Source organism: Ruditapes philippinarum, unplaced genomic scaffold (assembly GCF_026571515.1).
Source record: "Ruditapes philippinarum isolate M1 unplaced genomic scaffold, ASM2657151v2 ctg6582_1_1_1_1, whole genome shotgun sequence".
NCBI lineage: Eukaryota > Metazoa > Mollusca > Bivalvia > Venerida > Veneridae > Ruditapes > Ruditapes philippinarum.
In genome coordinates, this window is record NW_026854313.1 from 34,165 (window position 1) to 48,825 (window position 14,661).

At 31.5% G+C, this 14,661-nt stretch overlaps 1 protein-coding gene across 1 annotated transcript in view; it reads right to left on the reverse strand.

Moving 5' to 3' along the window:
- LOC132739770 (DCC-interacting protein 13-alpha-like) overlaps window positions 1–14,661 on the reverse strand; it is a 60,024-nt gene that overhangs the window by 8,160 nt on the left and 37,203 nt on the right. Inside the window, exons 15-22 of the mRNA XM_060727567.1 lie at window positions 12,686–12,838; window positions 11,418–11,548; window positions 10,499–10,607; window positions 9,782–9,868; window positions 8,970–9,051; window positions 7,098–7,148; window positions 6,517–6,564; window positions 4,755–4,772 (exon numbers count right to left, since the gene is read on the reverse strand). Of these exons, the coding sequence (XP_060583550.1) occupies window positions 4,755–4,772; window positions 6,517–6,564; window positions 7,098–7,148; window positions 8,970–9,051; window positions 9,782–9,868; window positions 10,499–10,607; window positions 11,418–11,548; window positions 12,686–12,838 (679 nt within the window). The remainder of the gene's footprint in view (window positions 1–4,754; window positions 4,773–6,516; window positions 6,565–7,097; window positions 7,149–8,969; window positions 9,052–9,781; window positions 9,869–10,498; window positions 10,608–11,417; window positions 11,549–12,685; window positions 12,839–14,661) is intronic.

A 14,661-nucleotide genomic window follows, 5' to 3' on the forward strand; every position in this document is an offset into this window, starting at 1 on the left:
GAGGTGTGACCAAGTGGTTAATGCATTAGATTATGTAAATTGAAAGTAGGCACCATGTTAGAACAATTGAAGTGAATAGCTTCCTTACAGGAAAAATGTCAATCTGCCCCCTGGGGAATTTAACACCTACAAAAACATAAAGGGCAGATCATTGAAAAGTAGTGATCATAAGCACTTAGCCGACAAGGCCCTTGACATACAGTCATACAGTATGAACTACCTGTCAAAGAGGCAAGAATTAAAAGAAATCACACATGTATAAATATATCATCATAATCATTATAACAACAAATAAACAGTTTACTGTTAACACATGGGGTACTTTTAATGTAGATCTTAGGCATGTGATGTGCAGAGAATCTTATCTCAGGACTCCCTTGTCTGCTGGCAAACCTGTTAAGAGTCTATTAATAGGAATATACGGCCTACACCATAGCTCTGATTATACATGACACTAATTGACTAATAATAATTGAGCTGCGCCATGACAAAACCAACATAGTGTGTTTGCGACCAGCATGGATCAAGAACAGCCTGCGCATCGGGCAGTCTGATTAGGATCCATGCTGTGCGCTTACAAACCCAATAATAAGTACAGAAACTGACAGCGAACAGCATGGATCCTGATCAGACTGTGCTGCGCAGGCTGGTCTGGATCCATGCTGGTCGCAAACACACTATGTTGGTTTTGTCATGGCACGGCTCAATTATATTATATACATTGATAGCTTCAATATTTAAATATTTACGTATATAACAGTATAGCATGAATGGTACAGACTCAGGCCTGGCTCTATAATTGTGGCATTTTAAGTCTTTTACTATTTTCATAGCTGGCAGTCAAATAGTTAGGAAGCAAATTATTCAGATGTTGTGACAAATACTGAGATCACCAATTGTCACTACCACTTCAGTACTTCATCTTATAATAATCTTACACCAGCTGAGTGAGCTGGTACAAACCTAAATATAAGTGTTTAAGATGGGTAACAATTTCTACAAGTCTTTGAAGAGTTTTAGCTAAATAGTTGCCACTGTCAGTTAAATACTCCTGTCTGTAACAATTAACAGCAAGAGATTTATTTTTTTCTTACATATTACAAATTGAATAAACTATAAAAAGAAATTATGAAACCTAATATCTTTATTCATCACTTTTTTCTCTAAATTTACAAATTGATTCCTATTAGTTAGAAGCACACTAAAATCATTCATATTCTGGATAATGTACTTTTAAAGCATGCAACTTGTCTTGTATGGGGGTTTTAAGAAGCAATGGTGCAAACACTTGAAAATCCAGTCTAATATGCAAGAAATAATTATTTCATTTAATCAGTATTCTATATTTATATATTCTCTAAGTTTATATACATGACCTTGATTACATAGCATATTCTAGTATATGATTTACAGGTATTAAAGTATTAGTTACACTCTAGGGAATATATTTTATTTAGAAGAAGATTATTCATTAATGATAATACAGTCCTGTACAATATGAGTTCATAAAAGCTCTAGAAAAATACTGTACAACTTGGCATGATTTATAGCAGGAAATAACAGAACATTTTAATATAGTACAAGTTAATGAGGTTAGTAATTTCATTTAACACATTATTGGAAACTGTGCCACTGTAAACTTGACATTCTGCCAACTTTGGACTATAAGTGCAATGTATGTGCTTCCTATTTTGAAATCAATAAATTTTTAAGGGTTTCTTAATAATCTTAATTTTAGGGTTCAAAATGTACATACAATATTCCCATTGGAAATTTAATGACCTTGACCTTTTATCTCATGACCTCTATAAACAAATTTAATGACCTTGACCTTTATCTAATGACCTCTATAAAACAATGTCATCATCTGACATCAAAAGACTGCTTAAGTACATGGATAACCAACAGATGCTAGTTGTGCAAGACTATTCTCAGTGTTTAAAAGTAGCAAACATTTTCAAATGGGAATAATTTAGTGAGTCAATATGTAAAAAGTCTAGGGTCTTAATTGTTCAAAGACTTACTATAACTATCAAGAAAACAATATGTAAAACTTTCAAGTAAAACCCTCAACAAAGATTTACTAAATTTTCAAAATGGTATCATTTATGAAAAAATAATGCAAGAGTTATGGGTCTTAGATAGTGACCGCCTATTTATAATCGTGATGACATATATGCACCTTCAATGTTGTAAAGAAATATGAAGGTGCAAGCAAAACCATTACCTAATTTTCTAGTAATGCAAGGGTGAGTTAAAAGAGAGCTCATCTATTCTCTGAAAAGGTGAGCTAAAATTGATTTACAATTCACTTTTTCCCAGCATAGAGGAGGTATAATTATGTTAGTTTATCAAATTTCCTTTCATTCCAATAACATTTTAACAATAAAAGAAATGCAAGTGTCTTTAAACATAAAAACATGCAAGTTAATATTTAATGCTTGGTGCTGAAAATCAAGACTTGGTTGCAGCCAGAAGTTGTATTAGTGACATGGTGCATCAGACAGAGTTATCTTCCCTTTTGCTTCATCAGACAGAGTTTTCTCCCCTTTTGCTTCCAGAACAGTTTAAAAAAATATGTATATACAGAGATTGGTTACTGTAGGTTTGTATCAAGACTTAACTTATCAAAGTAAAATGTTTTTTTGTTCTTTTTTTTGTGTCAGTGTTTCTATAGTAATATTAACTGAATATTAACTTAGTAAGTATAAGATATGATATTTGGTATACACCATAAAGTGCTGATATCTTAATGTAAAAAAAAGAAGGCAATATTCCACATAAAGTAATTACGTATCTAACAAGATCACATTAAAATTGACAATAGTGACATGCAATTAAATTTTTTCCTTGAAATCATGCTGGACCATGCTCTGAAAAATTTTTGTTGTAAGAAAAAAATGCCTCCTCAATTTCTTTGCAAATTTCTTGTATAGACAACCATATAAAATACGAACATTTCATATACAAAGCAGTCTTTACATAAAGTTATAAAGTCAAAGATCTGGTATTTCCAATAATTATCTTTACAATTTAATCAATACCTAAAAATAATATCAAACTTTCATCATTTTTGACTGTTTTAGTCCTAATTATACCCCCCCCCCTTCACTCTGCATTTTTTAAGTGGATAATTCTAGCTTATATACTAGCACATGTAATATGTCTTAACCTTTTCCCTTATATAAGCGTGTTTCGACGGCTTTTTGCCCCCCCCCCCCCTTTTGAGGCCTCAAACAGTGAAAAAATGTCCTATTTAGACCCCAAACACTGTTTTTCGTTTGAGAAATGTTGTTAAAAAAAGTGACCATTTTTTCGGCGCCGTCCCCCATCCAAATAATACATCAGGGGGTTGCCAGAAGGGGGATGTGCCCCCTTCTGTTTGGGGGGTTTGAAGGGGGGGCGGAGTCCCCCTCATCGCCAAGAAAATTTTGGACTTGTGAGAGGCTTAAAATGACCCCAGGTTGATCATAAAGTAATGTGTAACCAACGCTGAAAAGCCTTTGACTCTATCTCAATCCATTGAGAAGTTGCAGCACTTTGAAATAAATTTTGATGGAAAAAATCGAGGCAAAATAGTGATTTTTGGCAATTTTGAGATGTCCCCTCGTTGCCATGGTAACAGGAAATTTAAGACTGAGCATGTCATTACAAAGGCAATGGTCCAGTCAACATTTGTGCCAAGTTTGATTAGTATTGAAGCATTTTTCATAGTTTCATAGCAGTTTGAACTTGTAAGAGGAGGCTTTTCAGTTAAAATGGCCATTTTTCACGATATGCTCATGGGGGAAAGGGTTAAATTACATTTTATAGATTGTTGTTAGGAAACATGTGCATACCACACTGGAAATACCATTCAATGACTTTAAAAGCACAACCATGTATGTATACACGTCCACCAGAAAGCAACATTGTGTACATAATACATATATACCTGCCGTGGCACAGGTGGAACATCAGAATTGTTTTCATTTACTACATGAACATATCTTTACTTAAATGTTAAATGCAATAGTTAACTATTTACCCAAATAGTCATTTTATGTACACATGATGATAAATAAATCAGTGTATCCCCCCCTGCCCCAACCCTAACTGGAATCCTGGATCCGCTCCAGCTTCATGTGCACATGGCATTTACACATGCACAATTGATACATTAAATAATTCTAATGTCCGCTGTGACCAATCGTGTATACCAACCTAGACAAAAGTTCTAATAAAAGTAATATGCTGAACAATATAAGGTTTTGACTTTAAATATACATTATATTTTTTTCACTGAAAACAATACAGTCCGGTAAATATCTGTTTCCAATTCTTTAATTAAACCTAACTATTACTTTAAACTGCTGAATATTGCAAATATTTCTGTTTCAAATGAATACCAAACATAAGTAATACAATCATGTACTCATGGGATTCCAACCTGGTACGGGGTATAATTTCAACACAAGTTACTAAAAAATAAATTACCTTCAATAGCATGTAACTTTAAAGTATCAGCATATAACATTGAGGTATTAGCATATAACCATATGATATAAGCATACATCATTAAGGTGTTAGCGTATAACCTTAAGGTATTAGCATATAACCATAAGGTATTAGCATATAACCATATTGTATTAGCAAATAACCATATGGTATTATCATATAACCATATGATATAAGCATATAACCTTAATACTTCAGTATATAACCTTTATTAGAACTATTGTAATATTGTACAGAACAGTAACATGTATATTTACCTCATCTTTACCCTCATCCTACAAGCAAAGTGTCATAAAGCATTGCACTTTCTTGTTCAAACTCACAATATAATTACAAGCTTCTCATGTCATTATACAGTCAAACCTGTTGCAAGAGTCACCTATTCATAGGGACAAACATGCCCTAATCTCTTCCTTGCATAAATATTTAACCGGTAACCTGCTTGAACCAAAAATGATCAGCCTTAGCAACCAGTATACAGCCCAGCCAGCCTGTGCATCCATGCAGTCTGACCTGGGTAGCCCAACTTTATTATTTTCATATTGAAATCCCTTAAACTTTGAATGGACTGTTCCAAATTCAAAGCTAGACAGATCCATTGAAATAAATTTAGCAGGTTAAGGGTTTACACAGGTGAGCTATGTTTGACCCTGTACTTTCTCTGTATATAACTCTGTATAAGCAATTCTTTCTTGTTCTTGTTGTACAAGTACCTTACACCTATGTACAAACATTTAGGTTTTAAAGAAAGTAATTAGAAACACTCTTCTATAAGAAACAATGTTCTAGTAAGCCACTCTATCAAAATTAAAAACACCAACTACTAGTATTCACAGCAACTCACTAAGAAGTTTTTACTATCTAAAATAAGTACATCCCTAGTTGGAGAAATTTGGCTTTAGTTATCAAAGCAGCATGCCTCCAGATTTGAAATTTGTATTAATTTTTTTTTAGAAAACTTAAAATAACATTGTTCTATTGAGTTAAATGTTGTCAAGTGTACAAGTTAACCTGTAGCTGTAGGCACACTTACCATTCACAGAGTACCCATATCTTGTCAAAATATTTAGAAATTACTCTTACTCCGTTACTGAAGGGTTGAATTTTGGTGATAAAACTGGTCAAATCTGTCATAATTTTTTCATGATAATCATACATTTAAAAGTTTCACCTCGATTTTGAATGTCTCTACATTTCTTAAGCTACAAGAACATCTTTCTAACATAACTTTATCTTTTTTTAAAGATTTGCTTACCATCTGGAGGTGTGCCACTTTAATACGACAGTTGTACTTAATTAAAACACTACTTCCCTAAGAAACTTTCACTGCATACTAAATTGATATGCATTATTACTGACACTCAAACAAGGGTTGTTCGTAATTGTTAAAAGAACTAATTTACATTGTACTTTTAAGTTATCTTATAATAGAAAACGGTCACTCAGAGGGTGATTTCTTTGAAAATTTTGTTGTTTTATGGGGGCAGTATTTTTGAAAATATTCAAATGCAATGACTGCCGAAGAGTTAAAAAATTGTTTAGGGACCATTCATTTTTTTGCAATTCATCAGGATTGATTATAATGTACACTGTTACAAGGTAATAAAAACCAGTTATAATTTAATAACCCATACACATTATGCATAATACTGATTTACACACAACATCTTCTATTACCTATATTAAATATTTATTTTTAGCAAAATCAAAAATGCACACAAAAAACTTAAATGAAAATTTACATATTTAAAATTTACAAAGGACTGGGTTACTGTTCCAAACAGGTTGTTAGACATTTCCAACCTGACAAAAATAGACATATCAAGCCCCGCCCCTACCAGCCCCCCCCCCCCCCCCACAAAAATCAAAGCTAGAAGATTTGCAGACAGCACTATACTAGTAGCACAGAATTGTCTTTCAAGGGTCTGTTTGAGTTAACTTTTATATTAACATAGTAAACTGTAACCCAATCCTCTGCCTGCTGTTTTTATATACAGAATAGTGTTATAATTATCTCACCTTCTCTTTATCTTTTAATGACCTAATTTTCTCTGTAGCCTTCTTCTCCTGTAAAACAAAAATTACAGTAATTGTTAATGTTGTATGCTCGGCAATTTACATCATTTTACAATACATGTATATTTACATGGACTTTTAAACTAGCATCAAATATGAAAATAGTTATTTGCATTCATTTCTTTAAATACAAACAACAACAAAAAAATATTAAAACTAAAAATAAATTTAATAAACAGTATGTGATTGTAAAACACGAAAGTCCCCAATCTGTATAAAATGATGGTACAGTGTAATGTCCTAAATTTTGAAAATCTGAGCTTGAAGGTCAGATTCATTTAAGAGTTGAGGTTATATTTCAATACCTGCAAATGAAGCTATGTTTGTCCAGTGATATGTCTGTTTAAAGATATGTTTGTCCAAAAGTATAGAATGAGGATTCTATGGCAAAGGTGAAAGGTGTACAAAGAGAAAGCAGACAAAAAAGTTGGGACAAAAACAATATAAAACCTCTTATCATTGCTAATGCGTAGAATACCTTTGTACTTTTATCAATATGATGAAAAGTTATTGAAATTACTTACCATTAAAGCATGGAAAGCCATTTTCGTTGCTGTACCTATTGCATTACAAATCTGTGGAAAGAAAAAAACTAGATAGTACAAAATCTTGTATATTACTTCCAAAAACATTTCTGTAAAATGTTGTATTCTAAACAATAAATTGTCTCACATGGGTTTTTTCAATTTCTATTTATTATAAATATGATATTAAAATACAATGTGTATGAATTTTCATCAATTCTTTGAGCTTATTCACTTTAAAATATCATCAAAAATTGTAAACTTATAAAGGCAAAACATCTAAATTGTATTTTCATTCTCTGTCTTACAAGTTTTAATATTGAACATTTTAACATTGAACTTTTCAATACTGAACATTTTAATATTGAACATTTTAACATAGAACATTTCAATACTGAACATTTTAATATTGAACATTTTAACATTGAACATTTCAATACTGGACATTTTAATGTTGAACATTTTAACATAGAACATTTCAATACTGGACATTTTAATGTTGAACATTTTAACATAGAACATTTCAATACTGAACATTTTAATATTGAACATTTTAACATTGAACATTTCAATACTGGACATTTTAATGTTGAACATTTTAACATAGAACATTTCAATACTGAACATTTTAATGTTGAACATTTTAACATAGAACATTTCAATACTGAACATTTTAATGTTGAACATTTTAACATAGAACATTTCAATACTGAACATTTTAATATTGAACATTTTAACATTGAACATTTCAATACTGGACATTTTAATATTGAACATTTTAACATTGAACATTTCAATACTGGACATTTTAATATTGAACATTTTAACATAGAACATTTCAATACTGGACATTTTAATGTTGAACATTTTAACATAGAACATTTCAATACTGGACATTTTAATGTTGAACATTTTAACATAGAACATTTCAATACTGAACATTTTTAATGTTGAACATTTTAAACATAGAACATTTCAATACTGAACATTTTAATGTTGAACATTTTAACATAGAACATTTCAATACTGAACATTTTAATATTGAACATTTTAACATTGAAAACATTTCAATACTGGACATTTTAATATTGAACATTTAACATAGAACATTTCAATACTGAACATTTTAATGTTGAACATTTTAACATTAGAACATTTCTCAATACTGAACATTTTAATGTTGAACATTTTTAACATAGAACATTTCAATACTGAACATTTTAATATTGAACATTTTAACATAGAACATTTCAATACTGAACATTTTAATATTGAACATTTTAACATAGAACATTTCAATACTGAACATTTTAATGTTGAACATTTTAACATAGAACATTTCAATACTGAACATTTTAATATTGAACATTTTAACATAGAACATTTCAATACTGGACATTTTAATGTTGAACATTTTAACATTGAACATTTCAATACTGGACATTTTAATATTGAACATTTTAACATAGAACATTTCAATACTGGACATTTTAATGTTGAACATTTTAACATAGAACATTTCAATACTGGACATTTTAATATTGAACATTTTAACATAGAACATTTCAATACTGAACATTTTAATATTGAACATTTTAACATAGAACATTTCAATACTGAACACTTTAATATTGAACATTTTAACATAGACACATTTCAGAACTGAACATTTTAATATTGAACATTTTATTCATGTGCAAGACTCAAAATAAATTTGAAATACAAATCGATTTACAAAACCTATTTGTGGACAAGTAAATGTCAAGCCTTTTTCCAGCCCTGTTAATTTCATAATTTCAGAGTTTCAAATATATAAAATATTAAATAAATCTAAAAATAGAACACACAAATTAAGATAAAATGGTAGGTTACCTCTCCTGCGGAGACATTACACTCAAACACATGGCAGGCATACGACCCTTCTCCTTTATTCCTTGTTATAAAACCAAACAACCTGACCAAACAAATAACATCTCAATTATATTATTACTATGTCTTCGTGTCCCAACATATTTTGTTACAATGCATTTCTTCAAAAGCGGATTATATCAAATTGAATTTTCCCCAAAATATTACAGAGGCCAATATTCCTGTAATTATCCTACCAATTTAGTGCAATGTTTGAATATCAGCTGATAAAGTATTATACATACAGGGAGGTAATCACATTTTATAGAAATTAAATCATACGACCTAATGCCTATTTTAAGTAAGCTTTTACAGGACAAATGGGGGATATTACAAATTGTATACAAATGTACCATAGAGATAGGTAAAGAAAGGTTTTAGCTTATTTCATTAATATTGATAAAGTTAAAGGAAACCTTCATAAGAATTACAAGTAAAGAGAGGTAAAATGTCTATTGTTTTATAAAGATTATAGATTTGTTTGTTTGTTTCATTTTACGCCTTTCCCCAGCAGTATTTCATTCATATAGGCGGGTAGTTTCCTAACCATCCTTCCTGGAGAGTTACACCAGTACTAGACTACCTTCCTCCGTGCTAAACTACCAAAGCATCTCTTGGGGATCGAACCCACGCCAGAGAGGTAACTGGATTAGAAGTTATCGACTCTAACCCCTCGACCACGGAGGCGGTAAGATTATAGGTAAAGGGAGGTAAATGCTTATTGTAGACAAAGGGAGAAAATGCCTATTCTTTTATAAGTAAAGGGAAGTAATCACCTATTGTTTTCATGATGTGCTGCCCAATATGATATGTCCTCTAAGGCAAACTGTACCCTGACAGTGTTGTTTGAAGGCTCTATCAATCTGTAATATATAAATGACATCAATATTCACAGATTTTAAACAGTTGGTTTATAAAACAAAAAGATATGTTGGTTCAAACATATTTATTTAAGCTTGATTGCAAAACAAGTTCTTGCAACTTATATTAATCACTGTCGGCTTTCTGGAACCAACCAGTACTGGTGTCATGTGAAGAAACATGGTTGTGACCCCATTAGGGCTTGAACCCATGATCCCTGGGTTGAGGCAAACTGGCAAATGTCCACCACATCATAATAAGGGGGTTAATGTCTAGGAGGCAAATGTCCAATGTGAATAATGTCCTTGAATCTTAAGTAACATAAAGCGGTCTCAAAATAACTTTTTAATATTCACTGGAAGAATTAAACAGACAAAGTTGTCTTTTATCTATCTTCAAGTGACATTATGCCCACCTAAGCATAAATGGTCAGTCTTTTCATGATAGAGGTCGTTATTATATTGTATCTGAAACATCTTTCATAATTAATCATTGGTTAATCACTAATTATTATAATAATCAATCTGTAGAAATAAATAAAAATCAACTCAATTTGACGTAGAATTAATAAGCATAATGTCACTTTAAATTTGTTAACTGTATCAATCATACTTGTCAAAATCACCCCTTACCTCATACATTCACTAGATACAACCATCCTTGATTCTGTCATTTTAAACACATTATGTATTGCACGAGCAGCCATTATTTGTCTTATTGTCTCATGCACCAATTTTTCTCCTGAAATAGTCAACAACAATTTCTTTCTAGGGTGGGAAATTCAAATACAGTAACTTTCCCCTCTTTTATAGGTCACAGCACAGGTTATGTATACTTAGTATCACATATTATTTAGCACAGACAAGTTGACAATAACACACAAAGAGATTTGTAATGTCATCTGGATTTTTTTTTCAAAATATAACCCATATAAATATATCTTACTTAAAAAAATATGAACTCTATGTTATATTTTTTTTGTAGTTTTTCTGTTGTTAATGCCAGATTTATCACATATTTTTATCGGTCATAAGTTGGCCATCAACCCACCTAACTGGTTTTCCCGGATACCTTACCAGTAATTACCAACTTTTAAGCAAGTGAGTCACTATTTACCTCACATGATTTCCGTATCAGCCGTGAGAGACAAATGACCATTAGACTCAATTTTTTGAGATCAAGTGTCACAAAGAATTTCAGCCTTGCCGGAGGATGGAACCAGCGACTCATGAATAACTAATCCAATGCTCTCCCTATTCAGCTAAGTGAGCATGTAAAGTAAAGTTTAAGTAACATATTTCCAACATATTTACCTGTACCTGTGCAGTACATAATCAATAACCACGTAACAAGGAAATTCATTACACATAACAGTTACTTTACCAACAACTGGTAAAAAACAATATCCTTAAAATGTTTCTTCCTATGTTTCCTGATCAGGCAATTTCAAAATGTGTAGATGGTCTCTATTATGTTCCCTATTATGTTTTCTTAATTTCTAAAAAGAAAGTAGATTTCCTTGGAACTTTATACTGTGTTAAATGTTTTTACCTCTATCTTGCTTGACTTCCATAGAGCCCAGAAATCTAACAAGAAAACTTTCTATGAATGCAGCATTGTCTATAGCTTCATCTAAGGCATCTATCACATCTGTTGCTGATTGGTCAAAAGGATTTATTCTCCTGAAAAAAGCAATATGATTGGTCAAATAGATTTAGTACAAACAATTTGATAGGTCAAGTGAGTGTGATTCCTTGCTATACCCAAAATATCAAGAAGAGGTTCATGATGGCCCTATATCGCTTACAAGAGTTTATAGGAAGTTATTTTTTATAAATAAAGGGAAATACAAACCCATCTTCCAAAATTTTGGTTCTCGGGCATCTATGAATCATTTAGTCAGTTACATCATAATCATATCATTTTGATCAAATTGACCAAATAGCTCAGAAGCTGCTTCAAGATAAGGAAGTATTGATTTACAGATGGTTAAACAATGGACAGTAAGCAACTTAAGCATATTGTGCTCTAATAAGCTAAAACCACAAGCAAATTTGATTGGTTTCAAATATTTCATCCCCTGAAACATGAAAATTGATTGTTCAAGCAGACGACACCATTCCTTGACCTTTATGTGTGACCTTATGTGTGATGTGATATGGATCTTATGCATAACACACTGTTTCATGATAGATAAACATTTCAGGCCAGTAATCTAAAAACTGATGAAGGAAAAACTTATAGAATGAAAACGAAAAATCCATTACCCTTTACACTTCAACAAAATCTTGTATTACTGACACATGGAGTAATGATGGTTCACATTACACTTATAAAAGTGATTGAAACACAAACTAGCAGTTAAGTGCAGTACATGAGAGAAAAATATGTTCAATTAATTTTAACTCTTCTAAAATGCAAAAGTGAAAGTTATATATATACATGTAGCTGGGTGTGATGTTAATTTTGTGCACTAATAACTCTAAATATTGCAAAATCATTCATTATACATTTAAAAGCACTTAATTTCATGAATTTTATAGGTTCCATGACAACATTTTTTGTAAATTCTCAAACATTTTCAAAAATGAGTGGGGGAAGTGTTTGAACTTGTACCAAATTTTCTTTTTTTAATATTTCACATTAAATTTCCTCTTAGTCATGCAAAACATTTTATAGGGGTTTGGTAATAGCACACATCTATCTAATACAGCATGCTTTAACAAAATAACTATCTGAATAATAACATATAACTCTCTCTTCATGGTTAGATAACATAGACATTGAGTAAACTATGCATGAAACAAAAGAGCACTAACTTTGGAGGTCCTGACTTATTCACTGTCGCCCCATTTTGATCCTCTGGCGAACAAAGGTCAAACTGTATAGGTGTGTCTGGCAGGTAGGGGCTGTTTGGCCCCGTTGACGGAGTTGGCGCCGCAGACTGGGTCTCACTCATAGCTTTACCACAGCTGGAGATATAATGGTATAAAAACACACTCTTATAACACAAACATGCCAATACACACACACACCGAGTCAGTGATCTTTTTTCTACATTAAATACAGGCTGAATATCAATTTTTTCCCAATTAACCAAATTTTCTTAAATTCCCAATAATTATTAAGCCTTGAAAGTAAAAGAAGTGGAGATTTCCATCCAAATTGATCGTCTTTTCCCAATTAATCAAATTTTGTTAAAAAAAAATCCCAATTTAACCTTAAAATGTGAAGATCCATGTTTCAAACCAGGTCAACTTTTAGTCAAAAGGCTTTTTTTTAATGAAAAACATCTTTCATAAATGTATCTTATCCCTAAAAGGTAAATGTTATTTGGTGACTTTGTTTCCCCCCCCCCAAATTTTCTTATGTTTATGCTAAAATTTCCTTATTTGAAAGACAAAGATTGTTGTTACAGAAAGTAAAAAAAATCACTGCAAAAATAAACTTTAAACATGCATGATACATTTTCCGTAGATCTGCTTATTGCAAAATATACTTACTTACCAAGTACCAAGCTGTTAGCATAGAAAAGCGTTTCCAAGCCAATGGGATAATGGTTTAATGGAAAAGTAATCAATAAATTCAAAGAAACATTTCTGTTTAATTTTAACCTCTTTTACTTATTGAAGCATGCAAATAACTGTATACAATACTCAATTTTTTACTAGGGATGGCAACGAATACCAAAATCAATACTCGAGTACTCGGTCATTTTTCCGATCGAGTACTCGGTTACTCGGATGATTTCAAATAATATTTAAAGTTTTATCACACAATATCAACACCGTCTGCATGCTACTTTCGTTTTCAATTTTAATTCATAGAATTCGTAACGATAAATAGGACTGCAAGAAAATACATATATAAATATAAACATAAGAAATGTCAATGACAGCATTTATTATATACCTACAAATTTTCTCCCTAAAATACAGGATGACTTTGAAGCGCAAATACACTTCAACGCACAAATACGCTTAAACGGATAGAAAAGTCCGTATTATGTTAGTGACAAATATGGTACCATATATGGAAGTGCGGACTATTTCTGACGTTGGTTCCGGATCTTAGCTGTGTATAAACGTAGCATTTGGAAACGGAAACCAAAATTATAAAAGGCATGTCCGGTTTTGATTCATCCGTCGGTCATAAATTGATTTCTTGACAGCTACATTTAATTTTCTGAAATTTCTTATAATGAAAATCATTTATAATTCAAACGAAAAGGTATTTAATAAAAGGAAAAATATCTTGTAGTAGCTTTCTGAGCCTATGCATTTTTTTACTCGCAATGTAGGAAAAGTGATATTTTGCTCGACCTTCGGTCTCGCGAGATATCAATTTTTCCACCGCTGCTCGTAGCAAAATACAAAGTTACAACATAATATTCCGTATATATTTACGTTTTTATAAGTAACAAGTTTCGGCTACAAACTGTCTAATATTAAAAGATGATTAAATATCATAAGAGGCCGAATGACGTAAACGACAGGACTGTGTTCAATCCCATACGCGTGTCAAACAGCTGATCGCCTCGTTAAATTTACAATATCATTTTCACACCTCTGCAAGGATGTTTTGATTGCATTTAAGAAGTATTTATACAGATACGTGTACATTCCCGAATTTCTGAACTAATCTTTCTAAATCGCAAAAAAAGTAGAAAATAAATATTTTTTTTCCGAGTAATCGAAAATCAATTTTGTTAACCGATATTCGGACGTTCGATCGAGTACTCGGTTAACCGGTTACTCGTTGCCATCCCTATTTTTTACTATACTAAACTATACAA